The sequence below is a fragment of the Parasteatoda tepidariorum genome, chromosome 3 (genome assembly GCF_982258835.1).
Source record: "Parasteatoda tepidariorum strain Cologne lab strain chromosome 3, Ptep-v5.0, whole genome shotgun sequence".
NCBI lineage: Eukaryota > Metazoa > Arthropoda > Arachnida > Araneae > Theridiidae > Parasteatoda > Parasteatoda tepidariorum.
Window position 1 is genome coordinate 25,167,375 of NC_141757.1, and position 22,730 is coordinate 25,190,104.

Genomic DNA, 22,730 nt, shown 5'->3' on the forward strand with positions numbered 1-22,730 from the left:
TATTTATTCTAAAAGTTGTTTGAAAACAAGCTATATATAAATGCTATGAATAAGTTGCTGCGAATAAATTTGAGTTAGCTTTCTGGATTTAACAATTTTCTAAGTTACTGATTTGCTAAATTAACAACTTGTCCTTTACCGTACAAAAAAAATAAGAAAAAAAGGTTGCAAGTGGGAAAAACGTGATCTAATTATTGAATTTAAACTGTATCCTTAACTGTAATTGTACTTTAACGGTAAACTGTAACTGTAAAATAAACTGTTAAGCAAGAGATTTAATAATCAAGCTCAGTGAACGTAATTTCGTAATAGCTACTGCATCAGCTATAAAAAAGGCAGACTACAATAAATAAAATATAAAATTATGTTAGATTTTTATTAATAAGTAGGTGTTTGTTATGGCACGAGTTTTGTTTATTCTGAAAGTTGTTTGAAAACAAGGTATGAATAAATGCTATGAATAAGTTGCTGTGAATAAATTTGAACCAGCTTTCCAGATCTAACAATTTTCTAAGTTAATGATTTGCTAAATTAACAACTTGTTCTTTAACACGCATCAGAAAAAGAAATAAAATATAAAAACAGTTTCAAGTAGGAAACGTGATTTATCTCTTCTCCACTGGCTCTACGTTTTATCGTCAGCAGAACACTGAGCTTCCATTTGGAAATTTATCTTTGAGCCCCAGGCTCCCGGGAAAGATCCCAAGAAGATGGACAGTACATCAGCCGGTCATTTCTAAAGAAAAAGAGGAGGTGCTCGATGAGGAAAGCCTCAGTCCTCAAGGCATGCAATTTATTTTTGGTTATTCCCCGGAAAACTGAATCTTTGGGGTGCTGTGTCTCATACTGAGTCACTGCTGTGTTACCGAAGTGTAACAGTGTGACGGGGCACGCCCCTTAATATAGCTAATGGAGCTTCAAGGGGAGTGGATGCCTCAGGGATCCTTCCCCTCGGTATTAAATAGAAGATTGGTGCAAATGAAACAGTGGCTTGGGTAAAAGCCGTATGATTAGGTCTTCTTCTTCTTCCCCATCTTTGAGAGATGGCATAGGGGAAAGGCTTGTGACATTATTTATCTTGGACACGACCACAGATGAGATTTCTCACGGTGCGTTGCTTACTCTATTTGGAGGCAAATGAATGAGTTTATCTTGGGCCTTGTTTTCATTAGACTTATGAAAATTACTTTAGATTTAGTTATTAGGCTAACGTTTTTCACCAGAAAAATTGATTTCTTGATTGATCTATGTAGAAGCAAAGTGAAAACTTACTAAATGATCTAGTCAGAAAGGTCGTCCCGATGAAGATATCCATTATATATATATATATATATATATATATATATATATATATATATATATATATATATATATATATATATATATATATATATATATATATATATATCGAGAGTGTTTCCTATAGTGTAAAATATCTGTTAATAACTCTCGGTAAACGGGTACATTTATTTGTTCTGACAACGAGCTGGAAATGGAATAAATTACTGAGAATTTATACTATGTTGGTACTAACAGTCCTATACGAGTGAATTATCTAGCAAAAGTAAAGATCACCATTAATAATTATTAAGCAATTGGTCAATTTTTCGTTCTAGCCGCCCAGGTGACCGAGCGGTCTCCTGTGAAGCCAATGGTTGCGGTTCGAATCCCATTTAGGGCATGGATGTTTCTCTCTGTGTGTTGTTTTCTGTTGTGTGATGTGTGAATGTGGCCCACCCTATAAAAAGGGTATCTGCGGCATTGTGGCAAGGGTAATGCTGCTCACCTCCGTGATTTAGCTTCACTGGTGCTCACCAGGTAACGTTAAATGAGCAACACTTCCGGCCTCTTCCTATGTGAAGAACGAAAGTTCAGTGCCTGCCGTAGGGAAAAAAAATTCGTTCTGTCATCAAAGATGCCAACTTTTGCTTCAGACAGCGAATAAATATTATTGAGTGGTAGTCTTTTAATGCATGATTTTTTAATTTAGTAAATTCGATTTATAGCGTTTTTACTTACCACTAATTTAAAGGCTTGTATCAAACGCTGCGATACTCTGTATTTATAGTCTTTTAACCGGTTAACCCCCAGCGTCATATATTTACATACCCTCCAACTGCTACGGAATTTCCGTAGTTTCAGAAATCTTCTTTTCAGACGGTAGCAAAATTAATGTCTTAATATTTAAAAAAAATTAATTTTAGCGCAACTTGTCCACTATTACTTATAAAAGTGCAGGCCATATGGCTAGATTCTTAAGTTCTGATAAAAGTTTTATGAGAGATCCATTTGCTTTAAAAATTTCTACTTTGGTTCGCTACCACTAGAAAGAATTATTTTCAAAATCCTCATAAGTTGGAGGGTATGTATTTAAGACAATTCCTTTTTTCAAAAACAATCATTAAAGACTTGCTGAAGGACCAAGACGTACTGCATCTTCTCACAACTTTAATCCAGGGGAATTCCCCATACAACTGATGTAATACTGAATCAACTCATGCCTCACCTCATCATGGACTTATTATCTGATCCTAACTTTGAACTGTATATGACCTCTGGACTAAATGCCAAAACAGTATAGATGAATCGGTTAGAAGCGCTTCGCGCTTAACACAGAGATTCTACTCATATCAATCAATCAATCAAAAACATTCATTGCGGTGGGAATTTTTTTTCAAAATTTTCATTTATCTGGGTGAATTAAAAAATTCTCAGATACCACAATGATTTAGTTATTTCTGACTAGATCTAGAATTAAAAGGAGCAAGTACTTTTTGATCTATCAGAGACTTTTTGAATGCTCTAACAGTAAAAAAACCCAATTAATTTCGATAATATATTATACCACCTTTTCCATAAAACCACTTCTTGCATCATTTCAATATACAAAGTCAGGACAAAACAGGTTGAAAAGTTGGCAAAAGTAAGCGAAATTCTGCAAAGGTTATAGCTTCCTACCGTTTTTTAAAGTATTTTGTTCAATCTGTAGCAGTTGGCATCTCTGTGTCATATTTGCATAACTGCCAACTTTTATACATTTGGCGTAAAATTTTACTTCTATATTTAAAGTGGTAGTAAAATGTATGTTTTCTATATGTTTCTTGCATTTATGAACTAAATTTATAATCTTTTTGATCACCACTATTTTTTAAAAAAATTAAGTATATTTATAAATATGGAATACTGATGTTGTAGGCCACAGAAACCATCTCATAATACAACGTATGTTTCTGCCTAAATTTGTAATTTACTTTCTGTATTTACTACCACTGGGGAAAATCATTCTCGAAAGGATTAAAAGTTGGCAAGTTTAACAAATGAACTGTGTAATATGTAACCACAAACAAGTCAAATGTTCTTATTTTGTCACAAGAATCTTGAAGAATCCATAAAGGCGTGTATTTCTAAAAAAAAAAAACAGGATGTTAGCAGAAGCAGTTAATGAAAAACAAAACTGTATTTTTTAAGAACTTATAAAAAAAATTATTTATGTTCCCGAATAAAAATAAATCGTCGTGTTTTCATTCTAAAAAATAAAAATTATGTTTCCCAAAACTGAGATTGAGTACTTTTAATACTTTATTTTAGCTTTAAAGCTGAATACGTTTGAGAGTAAAACAATTTATTACTGATTCTTTATGTTTTGCTATACTGGTTTTTGGTTTTGAATATTTGACTTTTAATGGCCAAGCAAAGAATTTTACTTTGACGTTCATGATACAGTCAATTCGCTATAACTCGAAGTACGATAACTCGAATATTACTATAACTCGATTTTTTTATGAGGTCCCGACCCTTTTATCTTCAATTTCATGTTAATTATTCTCGATTACTCGAATTTTACTCCCTTTAACTCGATTTTTTTTGGATCTTTTAAAGCAAGAAAAAAAACCTAGGAGCTTCCCCTAGGAGCTTCCTATCTTGCCCCTTCCTTTGCAACACACACATAATATTGTCTTTCGCACTCTTCATGGAGAAGCTAAAGCTGTCCCACTTGAAGTATGTGAACAGTGGTTAAGTGAAACGTTACCTAATTTACGTCAAGGATACAGTTAAAATGATGTTCTCAATATTGATGAAATGGGTTTATTTTTTAAATGTCTTCCAAATAAAACTATGATGTTTAAGGATGAAAACTGCTCAGGGGGTAAAATGAGCAAGGAACGTTTGACTGTCCTCGTTGGAGGAAATGCGTCTGGGACAGAGAAATTGCCCTTACTTTTTTTTGGAAAATACCGAAATCCCCGATGTTTCAAGAATGTAAAAACGTATCCTTTGGATTACAAGTCTAACAAAAAGTTTAGGATGACGTCAGTTTTATCTGAAGACTATGTAAGAAAATTGGATCGGAAATTCTTCGCTAAAGAAAGAAAAGTGATACACTTTATGGATAAATGCACAGCGCATAGTGACACAACAGCAAAGTTGCAGCCGATGGACCAGTGTATCATAAAGTGCTTCAAACAGTCTTATCGTAAATGGCTTGTCAGAAAAATGATCTTAAATATTGTAAGCATTTAGAAGATTTGTAATTAATAATCATTAATTAAATAATGCGACAATATTTTGAAAGTCCAAAACCGAAACTAACGGTAAGTCGAACTTCCGATATGTCGAAGTTTTTCATCAGTCCTATCAGATTCGAGTTATCGCGAATTCACTGTATTATTTTTGCTTAATGTAAAAAAAAAAACATGTATTACAGATGCCTGTGATAAGTTTAAATTGAGAAAATGCAATAAGATTTCATACTCTTCTATAATGAAACTTTCTTTTTTTTTTCACCACTTTTTCGACGCCGAAAAAAATGAAGTCAACGTCGAAGTTTAATAAAACTCCGCTACCCAATGAAAGTAACAGATAAAAAAAAAAATTGAACGTACTCAAGAAATCCCCACTATGTCGTATTTTTTTCCCTTCTCTCATTTTTTTTCTTTTTTTTTTTTCCTTTTTCAACTTTCGTCAAAAAGTTCCATAAAAACTCAATAAAAGTGGAAGAATTTACGAAGTCATATTATCGGTAAAAAAATTTCGAGGAAGAATTTCAAAAAAAAAAAAAAAAAAGTCATTGGACAATTCGCAATTTTTATATATATTCTTGTAAGTCCTTGAGAAGAAAGAAATGTTTTCACCTTATTAATTAAATTCCTTCTTTTCCAGTTCCAGCCAAGGTACGGGGTGGACGCACAGTGTACAACGTCACGTGGGGTGTTTCCGTGGTTCTGGAGTGCTCTGCAGAGGGGGAGCCCCCACCGGAGATCACGTGGTGGGAGAACGGAACGCCTGTAAGTACTTCCGCACTTTTAATTGGATGGTTTTTATCGCGTCCAGCAACTTTTTTTTTTTTCTGTTAGAATATTGCTAATAGGCTAATAAAAGTAGATTTTTTTTAACTTTCTGAATCCCATAATTCAATTTCGAAGAGCGTAAAATTAATAACATCAGCTTTATTTTCCGGAAAATTTAATTATGAGATTTATTTTGTGAAGGTATTAATTATAAAATGCATTGCATCTTACACTTAATTAAAAAATTACAACACAAGTACTATATTTTGGAAGCAGAAATTATTAAAAAAAAAAAAGATTTTTTCTAACATGATTTATGAATGTTTAGGCATTTGCCAAAAATGTTGTCATTTTCTGTAACATCGTTTGTTTTAATAAACTTTGCATTTAATCTGTACAACATTCAAATGAGAAACTTTTTTTTTCCCAGCATTCAGAGGTAGTCGCTAAACTGAAGGAAAAAATAACATTTGAAATATATAGTAAATTATATGACATGTTTATTGATTTAATCAAATAATGGAAATCGCTCTGCGATTTCTTTTTGTTGCAGCATAAATAAATTTTAAAACTTACACCAGTTTAAATCTAAATTAATATTAATTAAAAAAAATAGTGCGTGGAATCCCTCCGTGCGGAAGAAGTGAAACTTCGTAATGTGGAAATGAAAATAAGAAGGGGTAGAAGTTGATTTTTAGTGAAATCGTATTGTTTCTTTACGACAAACTTTATTAACAATGCTTACAATTCACAATTGATCGCATCTTTTAATTATCATTTTAGAGTGGAGAAATATCCAAATCTATAACATTTACAATGGGATTATGATAACTACAGAGATGCCAACTTGCTCCGGACAGCAAATATATATTTTAAAGTGGTAGTTTATTAATTGTGATTCTTGGTTTAATAAATTCAATTTATTAGATTGTTATCTATCACTATTTCTAAATAATTCGTAGGCTTACATAATTAACCACCCTCAAAGATACCAACTGCTCCGGACAAGCCAAAATAATTTAAAAAAAACGGTATATAACTACAAACTAAATTTTGCAAACATTTGAATATTTTTGCTGGCTTTTTAAAAGGTATTGCATGACATAAGTACTTTAAAGTGGTGAATTACATAAGCCTAGGAATTGTTGAGAAATAGTGGTGGGTAAAAATCTACTAAATTGAATTTATTAAACCAAGAATCACAATTGATAAACTACCACTTTAAAATATATATTTGCTGTCCGGAGCAAGTTGGCATCTCTGCACTCTACAGCAGAGATGCCAACTGCTCCGGACAGTTCAAAATAATTGAAAAAGAGGTAAATAACTACAAAATTTTTCGAATATTTAACTTCTTTTGCTTCCTTCTTAAAGGGTATAGCATGACATAAGTATCATAAAGTGGTGAATTATATAAGCCTATGAATTATTTAGAAATAGTGGTGGGGAAAAATTTACTAAATTGAATTTATTAAACCAAGAATCACAATTTATAAAACCAAGAATCACAATTTATAAACTACCACTTTAAAATATATATTTGCTGTCCGGAGCAAGTTGGCATCTCTGCTACAGTACTTATGTCATGCTATACCTTTTAAAAAGTAAGCAAAAATAGTCAATTATTAGCAAAATTTAGTTTGTAGTTATTTACCGGTCTTTTAATTATTTTGGCGTGTCCGGAGCAGTTGGCATCTCTGTAACTAAAGTAAGATACGAAATGTTTGAGTTCTATTTTTTCAATATTTCTTGCAAAAACTGCACCAATGGTAGTTCCCCCTATTGGATCATTCCTACCATTTATCATTTCCAATCCAAATTTGTCTATAAGGAAGGTTAATAATGTTTCAGCTTCAGGTAACGAGAAATTCACATTAAAATCTCCTGCAAGGATCACAGGCCGCTCACAATAATCAATTTCTTCACCAGTAACGTCTGATAGAGATTGTGAACCTGCAGTGCATAGTGGCAATAAAGATTTTGCAATAAATAATTTAATATCCCTCTTTAATATCCCTCTTGACAATTAGAAAAGAGAAAACCTAACAATTGATATTCACAAGAGACGTACCTTGGCATAACCTTAAATCTGTCGCATTGTCCGTGGGATTGTTTTCACTCATTTTTTACAATTGCTATTCACTAAATTTGAAAATAAAAAATACTGCCCTATTAAATTATATGTGTATAAAATCAAACTAAAATATTTATAGAAAAACAATTCGCGATCGCAACGAACTATAGGGGGCGTTGTTGTATGAGACGCTTACCTGCGATTTCTATATGAACCGTCATTCAGTTACTCTGGAGACGTCGTTAATGTAGCGTGTAGCATTGCAACGTTCCTTCTTTAATGTGGCTTATTAAATTTAAAAAAGAAAAATGCTTGATATTCTTTCTTGTACAACCGAAAACAAAATGGTATCTCTTTTTATTAGAGAAGGAATATCCAAAACACATCAGAAAAATATTTGTACAGTCCGCAAAAAAAAAAACGAATCACCCTGAATAACTTTCGTTCTAATGATCGGATTTTCACGAACTAAGTGTCAATCTTAATGGTTCCTGGGGGTGACCTCAAATATGCTAATTAATTAGTGCTAACTATTAATTAAGTTACGAAATCAGACACAAAAACGTACTTTCTCTGAATAAACATGCATTTTTTTTTACATATTTGGATTTCTTATCTTCAAAATATAGGGGGTAGCCGCAATCTGGGAAATGTGGTCCCCATAGTTTGGTCAGGAGAGCGATTCAAAGTTCGTACCCCTTAATGTTAATTTCGCTTTTTGCGTTTTCAGTCATATTTTCAAAACTAATGAAGCAATTCAAAAAAAATTGCACCCACTCATAAAACTCATTTACCCAAAGATAATTTCATGCAAAAAATAATTTTTAATAATTATTTATTATTTTTTATTATTTAATTAAAGTGAGGATGAAAAAATATTGAATTATAAGGTATGAATTTTTTTATACCATATTAATCTACATATTTTTCAATTGAAAAATCTAAAGTTTCAACTGTTTTTATTTATTAGAAGCTGAGAAAAATTAAAATTAATTATTTTTAAAAAAATAATTTGGCGACAATAAAGAAATAACTAATTGGGGCGATTATTATTAAAATGTGATAAACTTGGGAGGAACTTGACTTCGCGCGCGTAGCGTAAAATTTCATTCATATTTTTTTCGCTAATAATCGTTTGCTAATCTTTTTATTTTTATTTCTTTCACACTATAAAATACGATGTTTCTTTTTTAGTCATTTAATAATTTATTTGCAATTTAGTAAAGAATTTTGAATAAAAAACACTTTATTCAACAAATGTCTAGTTTTAAAAAAGCGTGCTTCTGATAGAATACACCAGATTGTGCTTATTTAATGTGATTATTTTTTATTTTTTTTATTTTGTTTTTCAATAACTGATACAATTTTAATAATATACATACGTATGCATAGATTTGGAATAATATATTTATCAATTTCTTGAATATATATTTTATAAATATTAGTAAAAATACGTAGTCAACATTTTTAAACATCTCTCACAACATCGCAAATTTCTCAACATCTTATAGGGTAAACTAAACAATGAAGGAACACTTAAGCTTAGCTTGCCTTTAAAAAAAAATCATAAAAATTTCAAAATTTGTAATTTTAGCAAAATGATGGTTTCGACATATTTGTTATTAAATGCAAATTATGTAAAAAAAGTTAGATAACTTACATAATATTGTTTTAAGCTTTTGGTGGTTTAAATAATAAGTAGTAAGATGACCAAGTGAAGGAACAGTTCTTACCAGTGAATAAGCACTAAATTTTCCAGAGAATGAACACTTAATTTTGTTAATGTTTGATGCTCGTTAGGAATCCATAGGCCACACAAATGTCTAAAAACAAGATTTTTCTTGGAATTACGACATATAACCATAGTTAATGTGGAAAATTTTACTTTCTTTTCAGTCATGGAATGGAAAGTAAAATATGTTTGAATACATAATTTTAAAAAAATGTTTCTCATTTTTTTCTCACAGTTTAATAGTCCGTTCTAAATTATGAATGTTTATCATTGTGTAATCTGATGATGTTTTTATTATTATTATAATTCGATCATTTTTTTGTTTAATCTTTTCCTCATATTTTTCAAGCTTTTTTTTAAATCTTTTAAGTATTTTTTTTCTCTTCGCCATGAGTAATTTATTTCTTTTTCTTTTGATTTAACCTTCCTCTTTTTTCCAAATTTTTGGCCAATGTGAATGTATCTTCGAAATTTCTTTTGATTTTCCAGTTCCATTTCAAGAATTCCTCACTGGATAATAAATGAGAAAAAGGAGTTTCGAAGTTTGAGTAAAACCCATCTCTCATTGACTTATAGTTACTTATGAAACCAATCGTTTTTGCAACTAACAAGAGGATTTATCAAGAGGATTTATCTCAAAATCGGTTTTCAAGATACTTTCATTATTAATGTTAGTTGTCTCAGCTTTAGAGCCAAAATTTGATTATACAATTGTTCTTTTTGAAATAAATTCTTCAATATTGAGAAAAGCACAGGCTATTGGATATTTGGGAGATTAAACTTTTCTGTCAATGTTCCTTTAAAAATTTGCAACATAACTTGTGAGATTTCCTTCTCAAGCTTCTGAAGAAATAGCGCATCGTTACTCTCGAAGCATGTGTTTTGTTGATAAGTTGTCTTGCTCATTAACTCTTGGTATCTGTTTTGCATGCATTTGTTACAGTCAACGTTTTCTACATCGAATGAAAAAATATCGCATTTCATAAAAGCATTTTAACTTTATCAGTTGATGCCTCAAATCTTATTCAAAAATGGATGTAAAATTTTCTAGACATATTGTTTTACAATTCTTTTGTTTTCAAGATCTAACGAGTTTTCCAAGAATTACGTGGAAAACTAAACCAGAAAACTTGTTTTGAGGAACAAATCTTGCTCAGTTTCAAATTGATATGAGATTTATACCTATCCAGAAGAAGCAAAATTAGGAATTTTATTGCATTTTTAATTAGCCATGGGTAGAAACATTTGCAATATACTTGTAAAATGTTGCTGCGGTCATCGTTTCATTTCATGAATAGCTTTTTCCAATGAAATATGCAGCAGGGACTGATTCTGTAATATCTCTACGAATTCTTCTGTAAGGAAAAACTACCAATGGAGGTACTTTTTCTTACCTAGGTACTTTAGAATATAAATCCTTATAATTTTTAAACCCGCAGATTTTTCCCGTTTAAGGGCAGTATTCAACTCTTGTTTCATTCGCATTGTAAATACAATCACTTTATAATAGGATGCCAGGGCTACTTCCCTCCTAAAAATTCTTCTGAAGTTCTTAAAACCAGTATTTCGAATATTATTCTCTAAGGGAAGTTTTGCCTTTTGAAATTATCTTCGCATTGCACTGAGTTATCGGTGGATGTCACCTTAAAAAAACTTCACCCATTTTTCACCTAGATAATTGTCTTTAAATGGATTTTTCCTACCAGTTCCCGTTAGGACATTAAAGACGGCAATAGGATAATAATTTAGCTAATTATTGGCACAAAATCCTGCAAAGAAATTTTCCATTCCTGCTTTTATTATTATATTTAGTTGTTATATTTAGTTAATAAACATAGTTTATTAAGGAGTCTAAGGTATGATGTAATAACTAATCACTACATTTATAAAGATAAATAATAAATTAATTATTATTATAATTCTTTAAATAAATTTAGCAATTAAATTTGCATATTTAAATGAAATTGTTATAGGAACTATTCATACAATATTTAACTGAATTTTAGGAGTCCTCTATGTCGCTGAACTACTAATTATCCATGTAAAATCATATTTCACACATACTATTCATTCACTGGGAAATCTATTCTCAGTGAAGGAACATGCCTGTTCCTTCACTGGTTAGAAGTTGTTTTTTTTTTTTTTTTTAACATAATTTTGATTTATAATATGACAAAAGGTACAAGAAAATTAAAATTTTTCTTTTATTTTCATTAACTTGAAAAAATCCCAGTAAAGGAACACTTGTTTATTCATTGGTTTTTCATCGTTCGGTAATCCAGTTAATAAACACCCCCTAATCTCAGTACTTGCTTATGTTATGATGCTTAAAATAAATAAAACATAACTTCAATGACCATATTTTGAATTCTTTTTTTCACAATGAAAAGAAAAAGCATTATTATATGCAATTAATTGTAGTTTAAACGGATAACAACAACCACTGACCTTATAATTTTGTCAAAGAAACAAGGCGTTGACCAGATACTAACAAATTCAAAACTTTTTCCAGAGAAGACTCAAAGACCAGATAACTAAATGCATTGTTAAAGAACTTCCTATTGTTAGGTAGTAAGCTACTCTTACCAATCAATCTAAATTAAAACGTTTAAAATCTTATTTCTAAGAAATATCTATGAAATGCTCCTTCATTTGTTGGTTTACCCTATATCATCCTAATCTTAAAAGAAATTTCCGGAAGTGTATCGCAGAACTATTTTACCAACTATTTAATAAAATTTTAACATTTTAAAATTCTTATTCTTTTCCATTTTACGTTTATTATTTCTTCATTAATATACTAATAATTTTTTAGAACTTTAATTTAGAATTTCTTTAATTTAGGTTTCCTTTTCAAATTATAGTCAAGTTTTTTTTAAAGAATTATTGTCTGCTAGCTAAGAATAAAACCTTGTTAAGAAATTAAAAACATTCAGCTGTTTAAAATTATTTAATGCAAAACAGCTGATTATTTACTTAGCATACTATTTTTTTGAAAAAAGAATATAAATTATTGATTTTCTTTTTTTTTTGTTTCTTGTGACTTCAACTTAGATTATCTAAAATAGTGTTGATGTTTTATAAGTCACTACAAAGAGGATAAAGATACCGAACATAAAAAGCTGTGGAATACGTATCCAATTTTTTTAGTGTCTTAAAATATCTCAGTATCTTAAATGTCGTCCTACTATCTTAGTTGTGAAATTAAATTTTTAATTTTCTGACCACGTGTGATTCACTAATTATTTCATTATATCTTTTACTCTTTATGATACCAAGTAGATTTTTTTTTCTGATAATACACTAAACTATTTAGTTTAATTTTTAACTTTAGCATGATCTCCAAGATATTATTGTAGTATAATTTGTTATCAGGAAAATGCCTTATTCTGTTAATCAGGAAATACTAAAAATTGAAATTTGTAAGGATTCCGAAGCTGTGCACACAATACACAATTTCCGACCTTATTTTAATAAAAAAAATTTTTAAAAAAAACGTGGCAAGTAGGCTAACATACTTTTTACAGAAACTGTGAAAACTAATTTATCCTATATTTCGTCAAAAGAGGATAAGAATGATATTGCTCCAAGAGACCTACTCAATAATTTCGCTATTTCCAGAATGAAATCTGTTTGATCGAAACATATTATTCCTTGAAAATTAAAACGAGGGAAAAATTAACTTTTATTATTTATCTAAGCTTATTCCATTTACTTAATGATAGCGGTATTAAGGTTAAGGATATGCGTCGGAAGCTCCGTTTATTATTATACTATAAGAGCATTAAATCATGTAGCTTGAATAATTTATTTTAAGTAAATTATTTAATAATTTTAAGCAAATAAGGGTGTAAAAATAAACTCGATCGAAATACTCCGAAAGTATACCCTGAAATATACGTAGAATAAACTTTGAAATCGATATATAAAAAATACCTTTTCAAACAACTTCGAGTAGGACGGAAACGCTAACTTGTTTAAAAAAGTTGTCCTTGTAACTATTTAATTTCGATTCCTGGTACTAGGGGACATTCCATTTTCACATTCGACTATTGAAATTTCAATTGTAAACGGAATTTTTTTATGACCTTAAACTAAAATGTTAAGGCTTGCAGCAAAAAAAAAAATTTTTTTTTTTACTGCATTAATTTTTTTACAAAGTAGTGAATTATTATTTTTTCAATCTAAGAACCTGTGCCTATAACATATGTAAAACTTATTTTAATATCGAGTGAAATAATTTAATATGTTGTGTAACTAAATGGATAATCCCAAGAAACTGAATCGAAAATATAAAAACTTCATTGATTTAAAAAAATAATAGATGATAATAAAAATAGACATGTTTTGAGCGTCCAATAATAAAAGTCACAAGTTATCCAAGCCTGACAAGTCTTGAGAATGGGCGATTACATTTGAAAACTCGAAACATGTCGACTTTTACTTCCCTCTTCATATGTTTTGAAGCCAGTTGAGTTTTTATCGTCAATTATACTGTTTTACATTTGGGTCTTGATCATTATTTTGATAAAGATTTTACACTAGTTAAAGTAAACATATGCATTTTAATATTTTATCAGGATTCATATGGTCTTTAAAAATGTAAGAACATCAATATTGTAAAAGTTATATTTAACTTAAAAAATAACATTTTGACACCAGATATTTTGAGTTAATGAAATTAAATATTTTATCTCTTAAGTTTTTGTGCCCCCATTTCAGTATCTTAAGGATCTTACGAGCTCTGTTTAAAAAAGAGATCGTCAGATATATATAAGAAAGCAAAAATAACCATAGTAGCAGTATTTGGTGGTAAATGTAGCTTATCGTAATTGAAGAATATGCTGTGCGACATTTTATGGTGAATTTGCGAACGTATAAGTTTCAGAATGTATCGAAACATGAGGATGCTATTTGCTAATCATCTTTATCCAAAGGAAACGATGTAACCTAAATATCTAGTAGAATGAAGCGATTTTTTAAGCAATGAATCCTACAATTTTCAACATATTATTTTAATATCTTATTTTTAAACATAACATATTTCAATCTTTTTAAAATGCCACTAAACATTCAGCAATTCCTTGAGTTATAGAAAAAAGAAATATCGTAAATTATAGAAAGCCTTGTGAATGTGCATTAGAATTATTATACAATCTACATTTTATTTTTCAAGCACTTTTTTTTTCTTCAAACTTTCTTGCCTAGAAGTCTCGATTAAAACTGTAAAAATGATTATCCCTAAAATTTTGTATATAGCTATAATAAGTTATGCTCATTTTATTTTAGTATAAAATCCTCGAATAAATATAGTAAAAACAGTGTAATCTAAATAATATCAGATAAAAAGTTCATGTATTTAAATTCTAAAAACTATCATAAATAATTTATAAATCGATTCAAATTTACTTTTCAAAGGAGATTAAAATAATATTTTTTTTGCTTTTTGGACAGAAATCCCCTAAAAAAATTGTTTATGGCCTGGAAACTTATTTTCTATTAACAATTTTCTATTAATAATGGATATTTTCTATTAACAATAAATTAAGCCCCTCCGAGCAATCACTGAACATTATTTCAATATTTTTACTATCAGAGTTTGGTTGCGTAGCAACCTAGTAAAATTAAGCACTCCTGTTTTGAATTAGTCAATGGGTTATCTTAAAATATTTATTTGCGCAGGCGACTTTCTTTGGCGGTTTTCTGGACTATCGCCAAATATATAAACCTTTATTGCGGCCCAATTTACCACCCAATTTTTTTAAAATTTTGTCTACCCCCACTAATTCAAGGGTCTAGATTCCAAATATGTAAAAAAAATTATATGTTTATTCAGAGAAAGTACGTTTTTGTGTCTGATTTCGTAACTTAATTAATAGTTAGCACTAATTAATTAACATATTTGAGGTCACCCCCAGGAACCATTAAGATTGACACTTAGTTCGTGAAAATCCGATCATTAGAACGAAAGTTATTCAGGGTGATTCGTTTTTTTTTTTGCGGACTGTACATTAACAGAAAAATATATGTATATTCTTATAAGAGTTAAAACCTAATGCCCGAGAAATAGTACTACTAAATTTAGTGATATAACATGAAAGGCCCATTTAAACTTTACATTCTATAGTTTTAAGAATCATATTACTTCAAAAATTAAAATAAACAAAAAGTATACATAAGCCTCATAATTTTATGAAATTTAATTTTGTAAACAAAGTTTTTTGACAACAATTTTTATCAAAAAATTTCAAGTTTCAATAAAAATCATTATTTAGAAACTAAGAAACGTAAAATAAAGAATGCTGACAAAACAAAACCAAAAAAACAATTCTTTTTTGTCGTCATTTTTAGTGCTACGAATATTCGTCTTTGGGATTTGCCAAAAACAAAACAAGATGTAATTTTATTTTTTCAGGAGGGAAATATTTTACCGAAAAAACGAAAATGTACCAATTCCCACAACATAAAACTTTATCTTGGTAAACGTACGTTTTGGAAATGTTATTTCATTTGGAATCTTATTCATCAGAGTTCATATGGCGATATGATTGTTTTGAATCTATGCTAAACTCTATATCGGCTCATTTTCCACCGAAATCCGACTAAGTATTTTGATTTTAAATAAAGTGTTTTATTTTATGAATTGTCGCAAAAATTTTAAGTGTAGATTGGCGGCACTTAAAAACCGCCAAATCTGTAGCGGCGGTGGCGTTAATAAGTAAGTACCGAATTTTTATTCCATACTTTTCTGAATCATATTATTTCAAACATTGGAATATACAAGAAGTATACATAAACACATAATGTTATACCATTTAATTTTTCAAAAGTATTTTGAGAACAATTTTTATCAAAAAATAATAAACTAAAAAACGGAAAATAAAGAATTCTTAGGATAAAAAAAACGATTTTAAGAATTCTTAACATTGAAATAAAAACTTTCATATTTTTTCTTTTTTTATTATTCTTATAGTTCTTAATCAGACGTAAAAAACCATTCTGTAGAGAACCATCATCAAATGAAAAAAAATATTTACAAGCAAATTTTTTATTGTAAAAATCATTGCACTTACCTGATTTATGATTCCCGGAGAATTCCAAAATGATAAGTTTCTTGTTTGAAAACTTTATTCTCAAATAATAGATACATAGTTTATACCTTCATTACTTTTAGATAACATACTACACAGAAAAAATTTTATAATTGATATGAATTTGAATATGTAGCTAAAAACAGAATAGCTGAATTCTAGTTGAACTTATTCTTTCAAAATTAAAAAAAAACTTACCAAGAAAACGATTTAAATTAATTAAGAATCAGCACAAATGGCACTATTTCAAGTAACTTGGATAATATTTTATTGTTGTTTTCCAAATTATATGGATACAGAAATATATACTATTCTATAACGAAGAAGAATATGCTATAACTATTACAATTCTGTATGTTCTGAATTCATATTTATTCACTGGAATGACGAAAGCAATGTTGACTTCACTTTAATTCGTAATGAATTGAAGACAGAAGAAATGCATTTTACCTTAATACACACATCTGTAACAGTATCCGAAATCGGAAGTCATCAGTTGCAAGTTTGTTGATAATAGAAATTAAAAATTATTGAGGAATTTTTCTTCAAATGTTTGGCGTGTTCTGTTCCTGAAAGATTTACTAATATTTTGGAGATTTTTTTCAAGTTCTTCGGCCTTTTCCTTAGGGAAATTTTGTTTCTTATTTGCTGCTAAAAAATGGCGTCTGATTCAGTCAATGACTTTGATGGAACTAAATGAAAACGTGATAAATTAATGTCCGATATTTACAGGCTCCCGCTAGACGGCGTACTCGAGCGTTGCGATCGCGAATACTTTTATGACTTTTATTATTTTTATGCTAGTGAGAACCAAAACAATATGGAAATGAATGAGAGAAAACTGGATCCTACCACGTGATTTCCCGTCCAATAAAAATATAGCGTTAAGCGTTTAACGCAAACTTGTTGGAAGTCGCATAAGAAGTATCACTTCAACAAGTCATAAAAAAATATTATAAATGGTATAAATTCATGTTGATGCTAGCAGTAGCTACTGCTAGCATCATTTTTTAAAAAAAGTACTTTAAACCCTTAACTTGTGCGCTCGAGTCAATTCGAGCTCGCTAAACAGGTCAAACTGTGTACACTCGAGATAATTCGAGCAGCGTTGTATTTTATGATGATATAATTTTTCACACTCAAATATAATCGAGAATTGAAAGTAACAATGTGAAAGCTAAGAAAAAAATCATTTTATTGATATTTATCATTTACATATGATTGTAAGCTATAGCACTTATTTATTCAAGAATAAAATATTACAGAGATGCCAACTTGCTCCGGACAGCAAATACATATTTTAAAGTTGTAGTTTATCAATTGTGAGTCTTGGTTTAATAAATTCAATTTAGTAGATTTTTAGCCACCACTACTTCTGAATAATTTATAGGCTTATATAATTCACCACTTTATAGTACACTTGTCATGCAATACCTCTTAAAAAGCAAGCAAGAATAGTTGCAAAATTTACTTTGTAGTTATTCACCGTTTGTTTTTAATTATTTTGATGTGTCCGGAGCAGTTGGCATCCCTGAATATAACGTTTTTTCGTGGAACAAAAGCGCAGTATATCGAAAGTGTTCTCCAAAAGAAAAGACAATGTTCTAGTGCGTTCAGGGGTTAACGATTCGAATACTTGTAGGGCAAAGGTTATATATATATATATATATATATATATATATATATATATACATATATATATATATATATATATATATATATATATATATATATATATATATATATATATATATATATATATATATATATATATATATATATATATTTATATATATATATATATATATATATATATATATATATATATATATATATATATATATATATATATATATTTATATATATATATATATATATATATATATATATATATATATATATATATATATATATATATATATATATATATATATATATATATTTATATATATATATAGAATTAGTTTATATATATTTAAATATATATATATATATATATATTTATATATATATATAGAATTAGTTTATATATATATATATATATATATATATATATATATATATATATATATATATATATATATATATATATATATATATATATATATATATATATATATATATATATATACATATATATATATATATATATATATACATATATATATTCAGCAAAAAAATTTACAAATAATTTTGTAATAATATTTTTTAAACACAGTTTTTTCTTATTAATTTTCCAATTGATTTCTGCTCATTCAATCACTAATAGTTACTTGCTGACATTAGATTACATAACTTAAACCAAAATCCATTTTTAGCTATAAAAATTTATTTTCTTGTAATTCATGTAATAGATTTACGTTTATTCATAAGAACTTGTGTCAAATGTATAATCATTAATACTTTAGGCCCTTCAATTGATTTAGCTAATTTACCATTTATCTATTTTTTTGAAATGTATGAGAGTGCTTTAATATTTTGCTAAGAATTAAAATATTTATTTATATTTAAAAAAAAAAATACTTCAAGATAACAGCATTTATTTTCTCCAAGTTTACTTAATTCTACTTGCTTTGATTTTTATTTAATTCATTTAGATTTTTTATATCCATATACATTAATCCGCTTAGTCTTCATATTTACAATGCGTGATAATTTACGATTTCTATTAGGGAAACCCATATTCAGTGACGTCAGTTTCCGTTCGCATTACCCTAAGCTTCTGATGTTAGAAGCGCAATACTTTTTCTAAGCAGTTTTCTCCGTTTTCCTTTTTTCTTCCCTTCCATAATGTATAAGAAGAGGAGAGCTTAAGAGATTGGTTCAGACGACAATCCGATTATGCTGACGTAAACGGGGGGTATTAGGGAGTACTTGCGCCATAGAATTAAGAGGATGTTCCAGCAATTCCATATACCACTCTACGATGTCTAGAATTTCCCCTTTTTTATATATTCGATGTATATAATATATTAAATGGTGCTTTTAACGTAGTTTAATGTAGACTATTTAATAAACATAAACTTAGTGGAAATAGAATTAGTTTTTATGTATGAGCAAATTTGATTATCATCTCAGAATGCTATTTTTTAACGTCATGATAACATCTTTATTCATGTTTCTTATAAATATATAGTGCTTATGTTATCATCGACTCGTAGGTTGTTATAAACGCCATCTACTGGATGATGTTTGTTACCTAGTTATCTAGAACCACAGACGGTGTAATGAAGTATAAAAGGTTTCTTTTTCCCACGAATTAATCCATTTAACCTTTATAGAATCGAACATACATCAAATAATAATAAACCATTCATTTGTAGGTCATAAATATGCAAATATGCATATTATAATACGGGAAACTCATCTCTCCAAAAAGCAATTATTATATTTTTATTCTAGGAAAACTAAAAAGTTTTTAATAAATAATAAAAAAAAATCGAAAAAAGAATCTTGCATGTAGATAGGTAGGTACTTTATTTACGTCACACTAGAGCTGCGCAATTGGCTATTGGTGACGGTATGGGAAACATGCCTAAGGATGATCCGAGAACATGCCATCGCAATTTTGATCCTCTGCAGAGGGGATGGCTCCTCTCATTTGGTAGCCCGATGACCTGCGTTAGAAGTCGAGCACTTTACGGTGGAACAGTTTAACGAGAACCGATACCGTGCACCTTCGGTCCCTACACAGACTGATCAAAGTGGTCATCCACCCGCTTACTGATGTGATGCTTGACTTCTGTGTTCTACTGGGAACCGTGTCTCTAAAATCAGTTCAATACTGTACAAGAATCTTGCATGTCCAACAAATCAGATATATTGAACAGTCGGATATATTGAGCGCATATGATATGTTGAAAATATATAAACATATTGCAAGCTACATTGAACATGAATGAAAGGTTGAAATGTATCAACATATTGGAAGCTATATTAAAGATCTCTTTACATTTTTGGTCTATGCAATATAAAGGGCAAATTGGAATGATAACGTATTTATATGGTAAAGTTTTTTATAATGTTATTGATATGTTACTATTTTGTAATTATTAATTTTACTTATTTATTTTTAAGTAATATTTTAATTTTCATTAGAACTAATTTTTTTCAAGTAAAATGTAGGTTCTATGGTAACGCCTGCACAGTTTAGAAAAAATCTCTTAAGATATTTTGCAAATTAGTAAAAAATATCAGCAATTACTTTTGAATTGACTTAATATTGCATACATAACAAATTTGAACACTTTTTAAAATATGCTCTTTGATAAGCCTCCTGATTGGTTCAATACAATACAAGAGCACAAACTGACTGATGGCCTGTCTTCGTACTCACTACGGTGGCCGAACGGTTAGCCATGCCTGACTCCGAAGCCAATGGCTGCGGTTTCGAATCTTGTTCAATGCATGTATGTTTCTCTGTGTGCCGTTGTGTGTTAATGTGGTCCCCCCTATTAACGGGTATCTATGACAGTGTGGCGTTCGTAATGCTGCTCGTCTCCGTGACTTTGGTCACAAGATGCTCACCAAGCACCTCAAAATGAGTAACACTTCCGACACTTGCCATGGCAAAGAAAGATAAGTTCAGTGTCTGCGGTTTAAAAATACTACTTTGCTTCCTTAGTTTTGAAAACATACCGAAAATGAATTTTGGAAATATTTTCCAGAGCTCCATCCAATCGTTCCAGAAAAAGTGAAGGTAAAAATTGTTTTCGTTATCAGGTTTTATTTTATTAATAATTTTCTCTCAAGAAGTAAAAAAAAAGTATATTTGTTTTATAAATGAATAAAAATCGCACATTAAAAAAATACAAATTAACTCTTTACCTCTCAATAAGCTAGTTTAAATTGGCTATTAATATTAATTAAATAATAAAAATTATGTGAAACTTCAATGAACTTAATATTTACCAGCCTGGTAATATAATTACAAATAATTTTATTTAGAAAAAAAAAAACATATTTAAGCTTCAAAAATCATCTAATTTTTTTACCTAGGAATATAGTTTTAAATAACTTAAGACTTAAAAAATATTTTAACCTCAACAATGTTCTTTAGTTTTGTTATCTCGTTATAATTATTTTAAATAATTAGAAGCTCCATTGATGCTTCAATAGTGTTTCCTAGTATTGATATTTTAAATAATTGAAAACTAAATACATCTGTTCCTTAACTCAAACAATGATCTTATTGTTAATCCTACAATAATATTTAAAAATTGTGAAATTCTTTTCAAAAAAAACAGTAAAATAAAAATTAATTAACAATGAAAAGGAGCCCGGGAATTTGAAGGACATTTTTTCAAGTTTTCACATTTGGTAAGATTATATAAGCCTATATACGCATTTATAAAACATTTTTTGACAAATTTAAATATACGCGGTCCATACAGGACAAAACTGTGAGTTCGTCCTGCATCTTGGAAACATGAAACTGAGAAATAAAGAGAAAGTTGGAAATCTGAAAAATGATTCTAACTTAAATCGAAATTTAAAATAAAGCTGAGAAATTTTCCATTCTTAATTTATTTTCTGCTCTATCATATTCGGAGATGAAGAATCTTCTATTTCTCCCCAAATTTCTTAAATGGGATTTGCAGAAGAGGTGGAGTTTTGATGCTTCATCCTCAGCAGTTCCATTAATTATAAAGCCTTCTAGTGATTTGTGCCTGATGATTGCGTGATTGAAGAAAATTACTCACTCGGTTGCAGTTAAGGATCCAATTAAACTGCTTACTACAAGAAGACGTAGAGGAAGGTTGTAACTGATATTACGAAGACTGCAATTGGCGGAAATCCTGGAGCAGAGGAATTCTTTTTTTTTATCGTTTGGTAGTTGATGAGCCATACTGTATGCTACGCATGTTATGTTGGAGGTTTATTACGGAACTTGCAGTTCTGGAAAGTTTTTTGAGTGATTTAGTAATCAAGTCTGGCAAGAAATGTTGAAAACTTTAGGCGTGGAAGTCTTTTTTCTTCTTTTTTTGGAAGAAAAATAAAAATCATAACTTTTAACAGTTAACGAGTCTTGACTGAAAGCTTCATTTAACTTAATTTTGCCCACTTAATCATATTTTTGAAGAAGATATTTATTTTCAAAAGTTATGCAATTTACAGAATAAAAATAAAATATCTATCTGTATTTAGCTATTATAGAATAAAAGTACTTGTGTTGTTAATACACAACCCTAAGATTTCTTTGCAAAAATATTTATAATTAAACCGTAAATACCTCTTTTATGGGAAAAAAACTATAATCATACACCTTTATATTAAAATATCATTTACGTTTTAAATTCAACCAAAAACTTTGTATCTGTAGCATATTATTAATATATTTTAATGATTTATAATATAATGTTACAGATAATAATACATTTTCAATAAATATTAATTGGAAAGTACATTTTGAATTAAAACGTAATCTAATTTGAGTCATTATTACCTGAGATCATAACAATCAAATCATAGTAAGCAATTCTTATTTTAACGTTTATCATTTTAGTTGAAAGAGTTTTTGAAAAGTAATAGTGTCAAAAGTTATA

At 29.0% G+C, this 22,730-nt stretch overlaps 1 protein-coding gene across 1 annotated transcript in view; it reads left to right on the plus strand.

The window, feature by feature from the left end:
* The window catches only part of LOC107436823 (tyrosine-protein kinase transmembrane receptor Ror2-like), a 231,772-nt gene that overhangs the window by 171,257 nt on the left and 37,785 nt on the right, over window positions 1-22,730 (plus strand). The window contains exon 3 of the mRNA XM_071177421.2: window positions 5,161-5,285. Within this exon, the coding sequence (XP_071033522.1) occupies window positions 5,161-5,285 (125 nt within the window). The remainder of the gene's footprint in view (window positions 1-5,160; window positions 5,286-22,730) is intronic.